The sequence below is a fragment of the Equus przewalskii genome, chromosome 3, assembly GCF_037783145.1.
Source record: "Equus przewalskii isolate Varuska chromosome 3, EquPr2, whole genome shotgun sequence".
In the NCBI taxonomy this organism is placed as follows: Eukaryota; Metazoa; Chordata; class Mammalia; order Perissodactyla; family Equidae; genus Equus; species Equus przewalskii.
In genome coordinates, this window is record NC_091833.1 from 9,256,594 (window position 1) to 9,273,995 (window position 17,402).

Below are 17,402 nucleotides of genomic sequence, written 5' to 3' on the forward strand. Positions count from 1 at the left end.
TGTTGTTTTATATCATAATATTTTAAATTATTATAATAGCTAGTTAAAATCTTGAGTTTTACAAAATGCTTGCTTCCACTTTTTTTGTTTTGAGGGAGATTAGCCCTGAGCTAACATCCGCTGCCAATCCTCCTCTTTTTGCTGAGGAAGTCTGGCCCTGAGCTAACATCCATGCCCATCTTCCTCTACTTTATGTGTGGGACACCTGCCACAGCATGGCGTGCCAAGCAGTGCCATATCCGCACCTGGGATCCGAACTGGAGAACCCTGGGCCGCAGAGAAGCGGAATGTGCGAACTTAACTGCTGCACCACCGGGCTGGCCCCGCTTCCACTTTTTAAATAACCTTCCACACTTATTCCTAAATGAACACACATTGAGAAGTGAACAGAGAAATAGAGAATTCAGGCTCTGGTCCAGGAGCTGGACCAAGACCCAGCTCTGTCACTCCCTGCTGTGTGGCCTTGGGCAAGTGACTGTCCCTCCCTGAGCCTGTCTCCTCATCTGTGACTTGAGGATTTTGTCCTTGCCTATCTTGGAGAGCCCCACCTGGGGATGTGGATGGTGCCTCCATCCAGGACTTCTGCGCTGGCAGACTTTGTCCTGAGGGCTGGGGAGAGACGGAGCTGGAGGAAGGATGTTGAGAAATCTACACTGTTAAGTTGCAAAAATTGCTTGGTTCCTATTCCAAAGGGGTTTATAGTCATCGTAATAAATTTGGAAAATCCAGATAGACCTAAAGAAAAAAATCAGAACGGTTGGGAGCCTGCCCATCGGGGAGATCGACTGTTAACGTCTGGTATCTGGCCTTCCAGATAGTTTTACATGCGTGTACATTTTCCAAAATATGTATCTATTTTTATAGTTATTTAACTGGGCCGCAGTGGGCATCCGACTCGACACACAGTGGTTCACGCAGAGTTTCCACAGGCGTTGGGTCCTAATTCTCGTGCCCAGGAGGTGGTGATGAGATTGCGGACCCATTTTACAGAGGGGAAACGGAGGTCCAGGGCCAGTGGGGACTCCGCTGTGCCACCCAGCGCATTGGTGGTGCAGCCAGAAGTGGGAGGTGGGACATGGGGTGAGCCGAGGCCTCCTGGGGGGAGCCCCAGACCTGGCAGGTCTGGAGCACCCTGCTGTCCTCTGCCAGGCCCCCGGCACCCCCGGCTGCCCCTCAGCGAGTGGCGTCCTCCCCCACGGCACCCCGCCCCCACTCATGGCATTCCCCACCCCCTGACGGCCTCTGTCCCACCCAGGCCGGCCACCCTGGCTAAAAATAGCCCGAGGCCAGGACCTCGTCCCTCTCGGCTGCTCCAGCCCTTGGAGATGGACTGGGCGGGAGGAAGGTCAGCACGGCCCCGGCCCCAGAATAGACCATCACCCAGACTCCGCGGTTTGGGGCCTCAGTGTCACGAGACCAAGAGGCGGGGTTCCTGGCCCAGCCCCACAGTACACGGCCCTGTCCTTACCCAGCCTCAGCTTCCCCAGTAGGTGGGGGCTGTGGGGCCGCACGGTTGCCAGTTTTGACATCCCAGGATTCTATACAGGGCACAACCTCTGCCTGGGGGGTGTGGGGGGGGGCCGACCCCACCTCCCCATAAACACTCCTCCTTCTTTCTGTGTCCTCTCTCAGCTTCCATGTAAAATGTGGGCTGAATGAAGGGCTCTCCCAAAATATAAAGGATGAAAACCACAGATGGTCACATCCCTTCATTTTGCAGAAGTGGAAACCGAGGCCCAGATGGGAAAAGGGACTTGCTCTCTGTCACTTACCTAGGAAGGGACAGGGCCGAGCTCTTACCCTGGCACCTGGGTATGTATGGAGCCAGGGCCAGAGAGTTAAGAACGTGAGCGCTAGAGTCAGACCTGGGTTCAAATCTTGGTCCTGCCCCTCTAGCTGTTCAACCTTGGGTAAGTCACTTAACCTCTCTGTGCTTCAGTGTCCTCCTCTGTGAGCTGGGAGTAAGAATCGCTTCAGCCACCCAGGTAACTAACTGGCTGTGAGTGCCCGGCACAGAGACGTGTTCAGCCAGGTAGCAGAATGGTGTCCAGCAGCCCGGGAAGCGGGGAACCAACGCCTGACTCCCGTTCCTCGTTCCTCTGCCCCTCTGCCAGTACGACAGGACGGAGACCGCAGTCAACAACCTCAACCCCGCGTTCTCCAAGAAGTTTGTGCTGGACTACCACTTTGAGGAGGTGCAGAAGCTCCAGTTCGCCCTGTTCGACCAGGACAAGTCCAGCGCGCAGCTTGACGAGCACGACTTCCTGGGCCAGTTCTCCTGCAGCCTGGGCACGGTGAGCGGGCCTCCTGCAGGCGGGCGGGGCGGGCCCCCCCCCACCCCCGGGCCTCACCCCGCTCCCAGGGACACGGCGGCCCCTCGGAGAGTCTCTCCTGCCCCCTGCGTTCCCCGGCCCTGTTTTCCTGGCCTTGGGGACCGGCAGGCACAGGAAGGGGGAGTAGCCTGTGGGTTGGGGGCCCGGCTGAAGAGCTCCCACCGGAAGACATGGAGCACAGTGCCAGCCCGTTGTTAGCACCCAGGAATGGGGACCCCACGTGGCCAGAGCTTCTGATGGCTAGAAGTGATGAAGCGTGGTCTTGGCTTCCTGGGGTAGGGGCATCCGACAGCAGCCAAGACACCCCTGGTAGTCCCACTTCAAGGCTGGCTTGCTGTGTGACCTTGGGTAACTTCCTTTCCTCCTCTGGGCCATACTTCCCCATCCAGCTCAGTCCTTGGTGAGCTTATGGGGGGAGGAACAGGGCTAGGAGCCCCCGACAGAAGTTCCAGTCATCGTTTCTAGCTATGTGCCCTTGGGCAAGCCCCACCTGCTTCTGGGCTTCAGTGTCCCCACATGTCAGCGAGTTAATGATGACCACCCAGCCTGGAGGGTTGGGGAGGGAATAAAGCGGGAAATGCTTTGAGAGGACCTGGTGGAGATTGAAATGCCCTGGGCCTTCCAAGAGGCGACAGTCAATGAGAAAAGCAGGGGCCCTACAGCTGTGTAAGAAGCGGGGCGCTCCGTCAGGTCCCTGCCGCGGGGCTGCACCCTCCAGGGTGACCGAGGAGAGGCTTCAGGACGAGGGGCGGCCACAGGGCCTGACACCGGCAGGAAGCCGCGCTCTAGCCTGGAGGGAGGGGCAGGACCGGAAGCGCTGTGGCCATGGCGAGAGCTGTGGCCGTGGGGGGGCCCTGGACTCAGCTGAGGCCGGCGACAAACAGCAGAGCTCCTGCCAGACCGCAGCCCAGCCGTGCCCCCCGGCTCTCCCGGCTCCTGCTGGCGCCCCCATTGGTGAACCCCCGAAAGCCAGAGGCAGGGGGAGCGGGTGACGCAGCCACAGTGGCACAGAGCAGGCGGGAAGGGCAGAGAGTGGCCTGGGGAGACAGACCAGCCCCGGGTGAATAGGAACGTGCTCATATCGGCACAAAGACACATGGCCGTTTTCCGGGAGAAGCGGGGTCCTATGCTGCGTGTGGGAATGGGGTGTTCAGGGGCTGGGTAGGGCGACTTTACGATATGCTCCACTCCTCCTTTCTGTGCTGTAGTGACCGCTGAACCCTGTGTGAATGTCCTCCCTCTTCAAACAGTGGAAACACACAGGAGTCAGGGTTTGAGCCTCTCCATCTGGGATCAGACCCTAGGGAAGGTGGCGGCTGTGGACGGCTTGTGGGGGCAGACAGGGGGATACACTCCCTACAGTTGTCTCCAGAACGGGAGCTTCACAAGAGCCTTTTCCTGGGGGCAGCCAGGTTGGTGGGGGTCGGACTGCCCGGATTCCATCCCAGCTGTGGGACCTTGGGCGAGTGTCTTAACCTCTCTGAGCCTCAGTCTCCTCAGCCGCCCCCTGGGGTTAGCAGGCTGCTGTCTGCCTCCGGTGAGGAGGATCGCACCGCGGGAGGTTTAGCCAGCTCCCGGCGTGGAGCACGAGCTGTGAGGGGCGCCTGTTGAGCATTTTCCTCCGCGCCATCCCTCACGAGCGCCTCTCTCTCCTGTCTCCCCGAAGATCGTCTCCAGCAAGAAGATCACTCGGCCTCTGCTGCTGATGAATGACAAGCCTGCGGGGAAGGGCCTGATTACGGTACTGGCCCCCTCCCCGCCCTCCCCCGCTCCGCCTCTGCCCGCTGCCTTCCTCCATCAATGGGCCTCTTGCCTGGCAGATAATCACCAGCTTTGTTTGGAGTAAAAAGCCCAACTTACAACTTAGCAACAGGTCTCTTAGCAACGGGCTCCTGGCTCCGCATATGATGCATTGGGGGCTGCCAAGCTGTGGGGAGGGGGGCTGTCAGAGGCCCCAACGGCCTCCTACTCCCTGGGCAGGGGCGCTCCGACTCCTCCCTGGAGGCCTCCAGCGCCCTCCCAGCATCCCCTCCCCGCACTGGCCCCTGACTGTCCTCCCTGGGGGTCGTTCAGAAGCGCCTGGCTCCTCGGAGCTCTGCTGGTGGCTGCGATGCGCGGTGATGCCCGAGGTGCGCGGTGGTGCCCGCGATGCGCAACGATTCCCATGGCGCAATGATTTCCGCGATGCTCGGCGGTGCCCGTGCTGCGCAGGCCCTTTCCCCTCCGACCTCCTCGGGCCTCACCCTCCCTGAAGGCAGGGCAACCTCGTTTTACAGAGCAGGGAACCGAATGAAGCCAGACAGGAAGCGCCCCGGGGCGGTTCAGCCAGACAGACTCTCCTGGCTTGTCGCCGGTCCCCTTGGGAGCCGTGTGCTGCCCCGGAGGGAACTGGCGGTGCCAGGGCGGAGGGGTCTCTGTGTGCGTGCGGGGCGTTACCCCCCTGCCTTGGAACCTCCCTACACCCCGCCGCCCGAGGGACCCGGGAGTCCCCACCTCGCTCTCCTGCCTCGGTGTGTTTTACCCGCTTCATGACCCGGGTTAAGGCACACTGAATTCTTAGCATACCCTGCATATACCCCGGGCCCTTAACCTCTGCTCCTGCCACCCGGAATGTCCCCTCCCAACCTCCCCGCACCTCTCGGAGTTCGAAACCTCCCATGTAAATACCTTCCCGCCCCAGCCGGCTCCCCGTCCACCTGGAAGCTTGCGGGCCGGCCCCACCCAGCCCGAGTACCGTCCCCTCTGGCACTTCCAGTGGTTCCACTAGGGGCCTCTGTCCCTCCTCTGTGAAAAGGGGTCAATAATAGGACCTGCCCTGCAGGTCGCTGAGCAGGTGTCAGCCGGAGGAGAGGAAGGGGGGCGGGGCATCAGCCCGGCTTCTGTCTGGGGTTCTGGAGGGTCGCCTAGCTTGTTGGGGGAGGCCGTCATAGAGGTGTGGGGGAGAGGAAGCCCCAGCCAAGAGAGGATGCAGCCCGCTGTGGCTGTTGGCCTGAGGGCTATGCCTGCCACTCTGTGGGGAGGGGGTGAGAGAGGCCCAGAGAGGGCAGATGGCAGCCTCGGGGTCACCCAGCTGGTCGGTCCCTGGCTGGGCTGAGGCCAGAGGGCCCTGGCTGATGGGGAAGACCTGGAGGATGGATGACAGTGTGAGCCGATGGGACCGCAGAGGGAGCTCAGGTGGCTCCCGTCCCTGCCCGGGCCTCCCTTTCCCTGGCTGTATAGTGAAGTTGCTGGAATTCCTGTGGCCTTGGGGTTTTGAGGTGGCTGTGCTCTCTGGGTCTGCACTGGGGACCTCAGGGGGCCTGTCAGGTGGCTCCCTGGCCCAGAACCTCTCCTCAGGGCTCAAGATCACCCCTCGAGTCTGGTCCCTGCTTCATGTCCTCCCGCCATCCCATGGCCCCCTCTCCTGAGCCCTGTGGGGTCAGTTCCTGGTTCCTCATATCCAGATGGTTTACAGCGTTTTCCAGAAGATGGAGACTGGGAATTAGGGAAGACGAGAGACTTGTCCGAGTTCGCCTGGCACTCTCCCCTTCTTCCCCCTCCTGCCCTGAAGAATTGACTCCTGAGGCACAGTCAGGAGGCGGGGGGGACTAAGGAGCATGTCCTGACCCCCCCCCCCCATTCCTCTGGCCTTACAGATCGCGGCCCAGGAGCTGTCGGATAACCGGGTCGTCACACTGAGCCTGGCGGGCAGGAAGCTGGACAAGAAGGTGAGCCGGCAGCGGAGGGGGCTCTCCGCCAGGGAGCAGTGTCCCTCCTCAGCCCCAGGGTCACATGGCCTAGCCTTGGGGCTCTGGCCACCACCTTCATCACCCCCCAGGGACCGGTCCAGAGCACAGGGCTCTACTGGCCACCTCTTAACCCCTGAGTAGTGAGTTTTCCCTCACTTAGAGGTATTCAAGACGTGGCAGGAAACCCACTCCTTGGGTCTCCCTATCTCATTTAGTGTAAGTGCTAGGATCCTTGCAGTAACCAATGGGGCCCCACTGGATGTGTCACAGCCCCCTGACCCCCTGACCTCGCCCCTTCCACTCTCCCCACCTTCATTCTGCTTCAGCCAGATCAGCCTCCTCGTTGTCCCAGGATAATACCAGACACCTTCCTGCCTCAGGACCTTTGCACTTGCTATTCCCTCTGTCTGGAGTGATCATTTCCCTGAGTATTCTCACCCCCATCAAACCTTTGCTCTTATGTCACCTCCTCAGGGAAGCATTTCCTCAAACTGCAGTGGTCCCTGATTTCCCACTCCCTCATATTTTACTTGTTTTTTTAACGCTAATTACTGCCTAACATGTATTGTTTACTTTTTAAATTCTGTCTCCCCCACTTGAATGTAGGTTCTTTAGCTTGACACTTTATTAACCTAAATAAATGGCTTTTTAGAGGACATCATATCTTTTCTGTAATGTGCTGAATAGTTTCAGTTGTTCAGATCCCCACTAAGATAAGTTGAAATCACATCCTGCTGGGGGCCTCCCCTGCACTGGGGACAGTCACCCTTTGGAAGTCGTGCCCCATCTGAGAGGCTGCAGGTGGAACTCCCGCGGGCTCCAGGTCTCAGGGTCTCTCAGCACAAGCTCTGGGGCCCCTGGATGGGCTGGCTTCTCCTGGGGGAGCCGGTTGGTCCCGGGGGCCGCGGCTGCCCTGGGCCTCTTGCTTAGCCCTGCGGAGGTCGAGGGCAGGGGGCCCAGCTGGCTCTGCCCGCGGCTGCCACCCCTGATGCTGGGTGGGTGAGGCGGCTGGGCCACACCCTGCTCCCATCTGGAGCCAGAGCTGTGCCGCCCTCACGCGCGTCCTCCTGCTTCCTCCAGGATCTCTTTGGGAAGTCAGACCCATTTCTCGAGTTTTATAAGCCAGGAGATGATGGCAAGTGGATGCTGGTCCACAGGACTGAGGTGGGTGCCTGGGGGCCCGGGGGTCTCCCAGCCAGTGGGTCTGCAGCAGGGCCACCCCCACAGCGCAGGATGGGGCTGTGCAGTCACAGCCGTGCAGTGCGCAGGAAAACCCATGATGGCGCCCAAAGGACTTGTTCCCTCCTGGCCACGGGGATGCTCACTTCCATCCCCAGAAGCGTGGCTGTGGGCCTCTCCGTCTTGCCACCCCATCCCCACTGGGCTGGCCCGACCCCAGAGCACTGCTGCCTCTGGGCCTGAGCCCACCCTCGCCCCTCACTGTCCTGCAGGTGATCAAGTACACGCTGGACCCCGTGTGGAAACCGTTCACTGTGCCATTGGTGTCCCTGTGTGATGGGGACATGGAGAAGCCCGTCCAGGTGAGGGGGCTCCCCACCCTTCTGGCTCCAGCCTCCCGCCCCGTCTGCCTGAGGCTTCCTGGGGGGGGGCCTTAGCAGAGCTCTTTCTTATTAAGACAGGAAGAGCACCCACCGCGGGGCGGGGCCCGGTCCTGGTCCCAGGTCTGCCTGACCCTCTGAGTGATCTGGGCAGGGCCCCCGTCTCTGCGGGCCCTTCTCTGAGACGGGCACAGAATGGCGCCTGCCTCCTTCCCGAGGGCTGCGGTGCTACTAGCTGAGGCACTGGATGCGGAAACGCCTGGAAATGGCCAGGCGCTGTCGCTGTGATGAAGACCATGACTCCTGGTCTCCAAAAGCCCTCAGTCCTCAGGGGCCATGTCTGAGCAGATGGGGGCAGCGAGGCGGCCAGGCCAGGGCGGGATCCCCAAACAGGGTTCCAGGACAGCTGAGTCTGGACTGCCACTTTGAGGCTTTGGGTCTCCCTCTCAGGGCATCGGTTTACCCATCAGTACAATGGAATGGGTACGAAAATACCTGCCTTCCTCCTAGGAGTGTCACTGCAGCTGAGTTAGCATGCAAAGCTGGGGGGTTTTGTGCCCATCTCAGGGGAAAAAACATCTAAAAGAAGCTCCAGGCCGTGGCCTATGAGGCCAAGTGGGCCACAACCCAAGACAGATGGCAAGCTGAGTGACAGGTGTGTGAGGAGTCGAGCTTCCTGCACCAGAGGGTACAGCCTCTGTTGGTGGGGTGGGCACGCTTTCTTCTTTTTCCAGCAATCCTGGAAGGCTTCCTGTAGGAGGCAGTTCAGGAGGTAACACCGTGATCCCAGGCCAGCTAGGCAGATGCTGGGGGGAGAGGGAGGCACCACCAAAACGAAGACATGGGGTCTGCTCAGGAAGCTGAGAGGGGCTGGAGAGCACTGCTTCGGGGGGTAGCTCTGGGGTGACCTCACTGGACCCACCCAGGTCATGTGCTACGACTATGACAACGATGGAGGCCACGACTTCATCGGCGAGTTCCAGACCTCAGTGTCACAGATGTGTGCTGCTCGGGATGGCGTCCCGGTGAGCTGGGTGCCTGCGGGACCCCAAGACCTCAGCAGGGCATGGGAATGGGCACAGGTTTTGAATCAGGGGCTCAGACCCCACCTGTCTCTGTATGACCTTAAGCAAGACAGTCGTTCTCTCTGAGCCTCAGTTTCCCCACCTGTCAAATAGGGGCAGAGGAGTAGAGTGGGAATTAAATGAGATGACACTGGTAAAGTGCCTGGCACATGGTGAGCCCTCAGGAGCTATCCATTAAACTCACCCCAAGGAGCTGGGTCCTGGGTGACAGTTCTGGGTGCATGAGTAGACAGGATGTAGGTGGGTTGTCTGGGGTGGGGACAGATGCAGAGCCGCCCACCTTGGGCAGGCACAGCCTGGTGTGAGCCCAGGGTGACAGGAACCATTTCTGGTGTGGACGTCCAGGAAGGCTTCCTGGAGGAGGCGTGCTGGCCCTGGTCAATGCTGTGGAGGGGATTCTGGGGCCCGGGGGAGGGTCAGTCCCCGTGGAAGCCCTGAGCTGAGCTTGCCTTTCTCTCCTGTGTTGCCCAGCTGGAGTTCGAGTGCATCAACCCCAAGAAGCAGAAGAAAAAAAAGAACTATAAAAACTCGGGCATCATCATCCTGCGTTCCTGCAAGGTGGGCGGCGGGGGCGGGAACAGGGCAGGGGTCGCACGGGCAGGGGTCACGCAGAAGAGATGGACAGAGCTGTCTCATCGGGAATGGAGCCAGCGGGGCGTGGGTGCAGATCCTGGTTCTGCCGTGTCCTGGCTCTGTGACCTCCTGAGCCTAGCCTCTCTGGGCCTCAGTTTCCTCATCTGGAGGATGGGGGTGTTAACGAGGTCGAGCATGAAGGGTTAGTCTCCTATCACGTTCCTGTGCGGAGGTCACGAGATGACCTCCCGGGCCCTCTCCTGGTTGGAGGTCACTGTAGAGAGTGGCTGCTCCCCAGGCTGGTGGCTCGTCCATTGCATGGTGGGCATCCCGGGGGCAGAGGACGTCGGTGGGGGCACCCTGTCCTCTGGCAGCGACATCAGTGAGGGCTCGGGTAACCGTGACTCCCGTGGGGTAGCCGAGGCCGCTGAGGCCCAGCAAGGCAGCAAATGCACACAGCAGAGGTCAGGGGCCAGGACCCCCGATACCTGGGAGCCAGGCATCTGGCGGAGTTGGGCGGGATGTTAAGGGAGCCACCTGGGCCATGGCAGCGAGAGCCGGGCGCTGGGCCGGAAGGTTCCAAGTGAGTCCTGGCACTCCCTCTGCCAGCTGGCGGGCCGGGACCCCAGGCCTTGTGTCCTGGTCTGGAGGCGGCGCTGTCGAACGGCGTCCGTGTGAGCGTCCGGTGGGGTCCCACACCCAGGCGCGCCGAGGAAGTGAGCTGTCGGTTGCAGCATCGTGATTTCGGGGCCTTGTTTCTGAAACCTGTCCTTCACATCCCGCTTTCACGGTTCTGGGCACTGCCATACTTATTTTTTGTTATAATCAGCCTGCCTCCTCCCCTCATTCTGGTTTCTTTTTTTTACTTAAATACATTTATTTTGAAAGGAACCCTTATAACTCCACCAAAATTGGAAGGCCAATATCCTTTGCCAGAAGGAAGCAAAGAGCATCAAAACAAACGCAGTGTTTTAGCAGCTTTGTTAATTTATAGCAGAAGGCCTTGGGCCAGAGGCCCGGCCGCTCTGTTGAAAGTGGAGGTTGGCGAGGGCTCGAGAGGGCTTCCCAGTGAAGAGCCACCAGTCGCAGCTTTCCGAGCCATGTAACTGGTGGGTGTGCTTGCCGCTGGGCCCTGGGACCCTGCCTGGCGTCGCGCTGCGTCTGTGTCTGTGTGCCCCCCGCCCGCTGGGAACCGTTGCTCTGAGTGCCTGGTTCCACAGAGATCTGGGTTTGTGGTCATCAGATCCTGTCCGTCTGCCCTTGGGCCTCCTTGACCCTAGGGAGGTTTCAGGGCTGACAGCAGCAGCTCTCAGGTCCTTGGTGGAGTGTGGCCAGGCGGAGGGCTAGCCCGCAGGTGCAGGGTGGCTCCCTCATCCCCCACTTTCTTCCAGATAAGCCGAGACTACTCCTTCCTGGACTACATCCTGGGAGGCTGCCAGCTCATGTTCACCGTAAGGCTCCCCCGCCACCCCCAGCATCCTGCCAGGGCGAGGGGGGTGTGGCCCAGAGGAGAGGGCAGAGGCCGACGGGCCTGAGTCAGGGCTCAGCGGCAGGTCAGGGCCTGGCCCCCAGGCCTCGGAGCATCGCAGGCTACACCCCTACAGAAGGAAAAAAGCCAGATTCCTCCTCACTGGCCACAGGCCTTCCTGCCTCACCTCGCCTGCCACCCCCTCCTCCCGGCTCCCTCGGCTCCATCCACACTGGTCCTCACTGTCCCCCAGCGTGCCAGGCTCGTCTGTCCTCGGGCGTTGCATTTGCTGTTCCCTCTGCCTGGAACGCTCTTCCCCGGTACCTTCTCCTGGCTGCCGCGCTGCCATCCTTCAGGCCGTGGCACAGCGGTCACCTCCTTGTCACCTCCCCCGATGCCTCCAGTTCCTCGTTGTCGCTTCTCCTATTTCACTGTCTTCAGGGCACTCTGAAATGATCTTGAGTATTTCTCGCTGGTGCCTGTTGGTCCACCCACTAGACTGAGTGCCCTCAGGGCAGGACTGTCTTGTTTCGGCTCCGGGCTCAGCACATTGCACGGTCCCGGCAGGAAGCAGGTGCTCAGCACATGCTGCTTGAAAGAATGGACTGTCCCTCTGCCCGGGACCTGGAGTGTGCCCCGTTTACCTGGTCTTTTGTGGCTCACCCGGAGGGAAGGCCCAGGCCCAGCGGGAGGCCTGCTGGGGTCCCAGGCTTGGCCCACCTCCTGTCTTGCCTCAGCACTCTCCCTCAGCACCTCTGTATCCCATGGGGGCTGCAGGCCGTCTGCAGGACTATGTGGAGCCAGGGGATTGGCCTTGTTGACCTCTAGCCCCGCTGGTCCACAGCCCCTCCCCTCCCCCACAGAGAGGCCGGGCCCTCCTGTTCCTCCTGTGTGCGGGTGTCATTCAGCAAATGCGTACTGAGCACCTCCCGTGTGCCATGCTCTAGCCTGCGCCCTGCAGGGGTCCCTGGAGGACTAGGACATGCCACCCTGACCTTGGGGAGCAGCCTCAGCCCACGGTCACCAAGTTCCAAGGCGGCCGGCTCTGCCCTGGGTCCCTCTCCTAACGCCGCTGCTGTGCAGTCCTGGCCGAGGCTCCGTGCGGCTCCTCTGGGGTTGGGCTAGGCTTCTCTTGGGTTGAGAGAGCAGTGGAGCCCGGGTCCCTGCCCACGCGTCGCCCCAGTCCCTGTGGAGCACCAGCCCGGCGCTCTGTGCCCAGCCCTGGACCTGGCTCCTTGGAGGCAGGGGTCTGGCCTGCGATGAGTCTGGTGGGGAGCCGGCCCTGCCCGACCAGGCAGCACCAGGTCCAGGGCCCCTGGGTCTGAGGGATGGTGGGGAGATGGCTTGGGGTGGCAGCGAGGCATCTGGGGAGGCTTTACTGGGGCAGTGGCATTTGAATTGGGCCTAAAAGATGGAGGAGAACTGGATAGGGAGAAAAGATGGCCTGGCTCTTCATGCAGAGGAACCTTATGAATAAAGGCCTGGAAATGGGAACAGATAAGTGGGTGGGTAGTGACAGTGGGGGGAGAAAGGAATTAGAGGCTGTAAGTTGGCCTTGTGTCACATCTGGGCCATAGACTTTATGCTTGGGCAATAGGGAGCCACAGATGGCATTAGAGCCAGAGGAGTAATACAATCAGACAGTTTCCAGGTTTCAGGTCTTCCCATGTCCCGTCAGCCTCTCTGATCCCTGGGGGTAAGATAGAGAGCTGGGGTCTCTGGCCATACTGGGGGGCCTTTTTCCCCACTCTGCAGGTTGGGATAGACTTCACAGCCTCCAACGGGAATCCCCTTGACCCGTCCTCTTTGCACTATATCAACCCCATGGGCACCAACGAATACCTGTCAGCCATCTGGGCTGTCGGGCAGATCATCCAGGATTATGACAGGTAAGCTTGGGGAGGGACTCTGAAGGTCAGCTCGGGTTCCGTCCAGCCTGAGAAGCTCATTCTGTCAAAGGTAGAAGGGACCCAGAGATCACCAAATTTAGGAATGGCCAGCACATGGCATATGTGCCATTATTGCCCATTCTGATCCCTGTAGCAGACATTGCTAATCGATTGCTGAACTCTTACCTACCGAGCCCAGATCCACACGGGGTCCTTCTCCACAAAGCACACCAAATAGCCAGTAAGGGAATGAGTCAAGATAGAAGGTGACACTGCTTTGCTGTTGCTGCAAGCTCTCGTTTCAGAGCGGAGGAGATGGAGGCCCAGGGTGGGGTGGAGAATTTGTTCAGAGTCACATGGATCAGGAGGACTGGAAGCCAGACATTCTCGTTCCTGGGCCCGGGTCCTCACGGCCTGACAGCCTCGCTCCTGTTGGGAACCTCAGAGGAGCAGCCTCTTCCCTGCCCGCCATGCTTCCTGGAGGACTTCGGGTGGGGACGGTGGAAAGGCAGGGACAGACAGCTGTGAAGAGGGTGTGGCCGCCAACAGCATGGGCCAGATGCGAAGTCCAGAGAGCCCTGGAGGATCCAGGAGTCACTTGAGGGTTGTGGCGTCATTGTCACAGGTGGTGCTCCTTGGGACCTCCAGGTCGGAGGGTGGAGTGACCAGGAGGCCAACACATGGGGAGCAGAGGAGGAAGGTGCCGATGCCAGAGACCTGGCAGGAACGAGAGCAGACTCGGGGATCCTGTGTGCACTTGGCCTCCTCGAGAGAGGCAGCCTGAGGACCATCCTCTGACTCCCAGGAGGCTCAGGGCCTAAGGGGCGGCTGTGATCCCAGGCCACATTAAAAGAAGTAGGACATGCAGAGCAAGGGAGGTGGAAGTCCCATCTGCGTGGTCGGGTCGGGGAGCCTGCTGTCGCTGCTCCAGCTGCCCCCTCAGCCCTCTCGCTGAGCCTTCTCACGGGCATTCAGACTGAGCAAGGCCCCGCCGAGCGAGCACTGGAGCCCTGCCCTGCTCCTGCCCCTCTCCCTGTCCCTCTCGCCATCCCACTGAGAGGCAGCACCACTCCCCAGAAGCCTTCACTCCTTTCCCGCATCTCCTCCCTCTTCCTTTCAGCAGATCCTTCCAAAACATCCTTGAATCCAACCTCTGCTCCCACCTCACTGCTCCCAGCCTGCTGGAGCACCATCACCTCCTGCCCAGACCGCTTCAGTAGCCTCCTCACTGGCCCCCTGTTCTGCCCTGGCCCCTGACGGTTTGTCCTCCACACGCCAGGGGGAGCCTCGATAAATAGCTGTTGAACTAATGAACAGATGTGACAGGGTCCCTGCCCTCGGGGAAGCCCTCCTCAAGGGGAAGAAATCACCGCAGTCCCGAGACACCAGTTTACACGTGAGGCAGGAGCTGTGGGAGCACCAAAGAGAGCAGCATCCTGGGGTATCAGGGACCATTTGAACTGGGCCTTGGAGGATGAGTAGGAGTTTGCCATGGGGAACAGATTGAGGAGAGGTGTTTCAGGAGGGGACACGACAGGATTGAAGTTGGAGTGTGAAGGTGCCCTGTGTGTTTGGGGACAGCAAGTGGCCAGGGCTAGGGGAGTAGGTTGTGAGGGACAACAGGTGGAAGGAGATGAGACTAGGCTGTGGGGCCCGATGATGAAGGGCCTTGAGTGCTAAGCCAGAGTTCTCATTTTAGGACAGTTCTTCCAAGCCATAAAAGGGAGGTCAAGAGACAGGCAGTCCATTTCACGTCCACCACGATCTTGGTTTAGTGGCTGCCCGAGGTCTCAGTTTGAGAAGGATCTAGAAGCTGCACCCAGGCCCATTGGTTAGAAGTGCTGTGGTTGATTAGCAATGTCTGCCACAGGTGCAGATGGGGTCACCAGGTGCCCAGAGGTGGGTTTGGGCTCAGCTCATTGAACAGAGCTTTTTCTAGGGGTGGTGAGCTTTGTCTTTCTGTCCTTGGGGGTGTGCAAGGCAGAGTGGGCCGAGCCCTGGGGGGGTGAGGGGGGCGTGGAAGGTGAGGCCCTGTCCAGCTGTCTCACAGTTTCTCCTCCTCTCTCTGATCAGTGACAAGATGTTTCCGGCTCTGGGCTTTGGGGCCCAGTTACCCCCAGACTGGAAGGTGAGTGAGGCCGGCCTCTTCTCTTTTGGTGGAGATGGGGTTCACGTGGACGGCCTCTCCGGGGTCTGCTTTGGAAAGGGCTGGCGCTGGGGCTGCAGCTGCTCTGCCTTCTCTGCGTTTCCCTCGACCCCACACCTGTTTCTCAGCCGGCGCCTCACGCAAGCACCGGGGCGATAACAAGGGGCAGGACAGTTGTGGCCTCTGCCCCCTGGTACCCGAGTCAGGTGGGGAAAACAAGTAGGATGCTAGCTTAGCATATAAAAACAGCACACCCAGTTCAGTTTGAATTTCAGATAAACAAGGTTTTTAAGTATAAGTGTGTTCTAAACATTGCCTGGGACATACTTATACTAAAAACTATGCCTTGTTTATCTGAAATTCAAATTGAACAGGGCATCCTGTATTCCATCTGGCAACCCTGAAGACAGGCAGGGTCATCAGTGCTGAGATGGGGTAGCACGGGCCTGGGAGGAGCCCAGAAGAGGACCCTTCTGGCCTGGGGTATCAGGGAAAGCTTCCTGGAGGAGGCAAGGTCCGAGCCAAGAGGGAAAGGGAAAGTAGGAGTTTGCAGAGGGACCGGGGGTGGTGATGGGGCAGGGAGAGTGTTCAGGGCAGAGAGAACATTCTGTGCAAAGTCTGGGAGGCTGAGGGAGCAGGGGGAGTTGGAGAAACTGAAAGAAAGTGGGCATGATGGATTCGCCATGGAAGGTGGGCAGGATGGAGAGGTATGCGGCTGGGAGAGGGGCCAGCCAGGCAGGGCCTCAAACACGTATTAAAGAGCAACAGGCTGCCGCTGCAGGGTCCACGAGGGGTGTCATAATCCAGTTGGCATGTTTGAAGGCCCACTCTGGCTGCTGATCGGGGACTGGCTGGGGTGAGGGCAGGCAGGATGGGGGGATGGAGAGATGTCCATTTTATAGGTGAAAAAACAGAGGCTGGAGTGACTGGCCCAAGGTCATGTTCACAACGGGGAGCCTGGGTTCCAACTGGGCAGACGGACTCTAAAGTTTATTCTCAGAATCTGCCGCCTCTCTGATGAGGAGCCAGGGGCTGCGGGCACAGAGGCTCCTAAATCTGCAGGTCTGTCTTAGCCAGTGCCCCCGATCGTCTGCCCTGCTGTCCACATGCCGTTTCCAGAGTGAGCGCTCCCCTCGCCTCCTCTCCGGGGAGGATGATTTTCATCTGGAATTTCAGGGAGTGGCCTGCTGGCCATTGTATGGGGGGGACAGGATCCTGCGGGCCTACAGCTGGGGCTCTGGGCAGACATGGCAATGCCGCTGGGGGCAGGGCGGGCTGGTGCGGCCAGGCCCAGCAAGAGCCCGTTGCTAGGACACCAGCCAGCTTTCAAAGAACTCTGGCTGAATGAGACGTTTTCTTGCGCAAAAAGCTCCTTGGAAATGTCACAGGGCAGCTCTGGGGAGGCTGGGGCTTGGCGGGGCTGGCGTGCTCGGCGGTGCCAGGAGGGATGCTGGAACCGGGCTCAGCCCCACCTCCCGCTGCCGCAAGAGCCTGCCCGGCCTGCCCGCCAGGCCCCTCACCCCCTCCCATTCTAACTCGTCTTGCTGCTGCCACTTGAACCTTCTGTTCATTCCTACCTCAGGGCCTTTGCACATGGTCTCTTGGCCTGTGGTTCTCTTTCACTGACTTCCCACATCACTTCTCAGCCGAGAGGTCATCCCCTCGGGGAGGCCTTCCCTGAGCGGGCTCACGTGGGGCCCCGCCTCCCTGCCCGCACCGTCCTTGTGGAGCTCTGGTCACTTCTGTATGTGTTGCTGTGCGTGTTGATCATCTCCCTCCAGGGCTCAGCGCTCGGGGGCACTTGGTTGCTCAGTGTGTCCTGGCTCCTGGCTCACATGTGGTGTGCAGTACTTATCTGTCGACAGTGAATCTGGGGCCCAGCGGCCTGAGCAGACAGAGGTGTTGGTTCTCTGAGGATGGGGAGCTGGAAGGAGCTAGAAGGAGCGTGCCCCTCGGCTGCCTGTCCTTGGGACCTCAGTTTTCCCTGGCCCTGGGCGCCGTGAGCCCAGAGAGGATCCCTGCCCTGCCCGGTGGCCGAGGGACTCAGAAGCCTGTCCCTGAGGTGATGGCATGAAGGCTGGGACCGTCAAGTGAGCAGAGTTACCCCAATGCAGAGAGGGACCGGGCAGAAGGAAGGGTTCGGACAAAGGTCTGGGGAGGGGAAGAGCACAGTTTATGACTCTCCCCACTTTACAGATGGGGAAACTGAGGTTCCGAGAGGATGGTCACTCTGAGATCCCTTCAGCTCCCTCTGTGCCCCCCTCCTCTGCCCTGCCCCTGCCAGGGCCACAGGGAGTGGCCTCTTAATTAACTCACTGACCACAGGACAGGGCCGCCAGGTGGGATGAACGGGGCCACTGATTGTCAGAAGGCAGCAGGGAGCCCCAGGACAAAGACCTGTGGCTGGCCGGTCCCCAGGGGCCCCTAATCGGCTTGGCGTGGCCTCCAGGAAGCTTGTCCTGTTTGCTGGCGTGTCTCGGGGAAACCAAGGCAGCAAGCGTGGGAGGGGGCTGGGCTGCCGTGGGCAACACGGCCCCTTGTGCCTCAGGTCCAGTCCTGGCTCTGTGGGCTCACTGTGGGACCTGGGTGTTCCCCGGCCCTTCTGAGCCGCAGGTTTCCCA

The 17,402-nt window shown here is 60.1% G+C and overlaps 1 protein-coding gene across 2 annotated transcripts in view; it reads left to right on the top strand.

The window, feature by feature from the left end:
• The window catches only part of CPNE2 (copine 2), a 46,352-nt gene that overhangs the window by 16,288 nt on the left and 12,662 nt on the right, over positions 1–17,402 (top strand). For both annotated transcript variants that reach the window (XM_070611917.1, XM_070611918.1), the window contains exons 3-12: positions 2,115–2,294; positions 4,000–4,074; positions 5,969–6,040; positions 7,142–7,225; positions 7,513–7,602; positions 8,547–8,645; positions 9,177–9,263; positions 10,670–10,729; positions 12,502–12,635; positions 14,709–14,763. In XM_070611917.1, the coding sequence (XP_070468018.1) occupies positions 2,115–2,294; positions 4,000–4,074; positions 5,969–6,040; positions 7,142–7,225; positions 7,513–7,602; positions 8,547–8,645; positions 9,177–9,263; positions 10,670–10,729; positions 12,502–12,635; positions 14,709–14,763 (936 nt within the window). The remainder of the gene's footprint in view (positions 1–2,114; positions 2,295–3,999; positions 4,075–5,968; positions 6,041–7,141; positions 7,226–7,512; positions 7,603–8,546; positions 8,646–9,176; positions 9,264–10,669; positions 10,730–12,501; positions 12,636–14,708; positions 14,764–17,402) is intronic.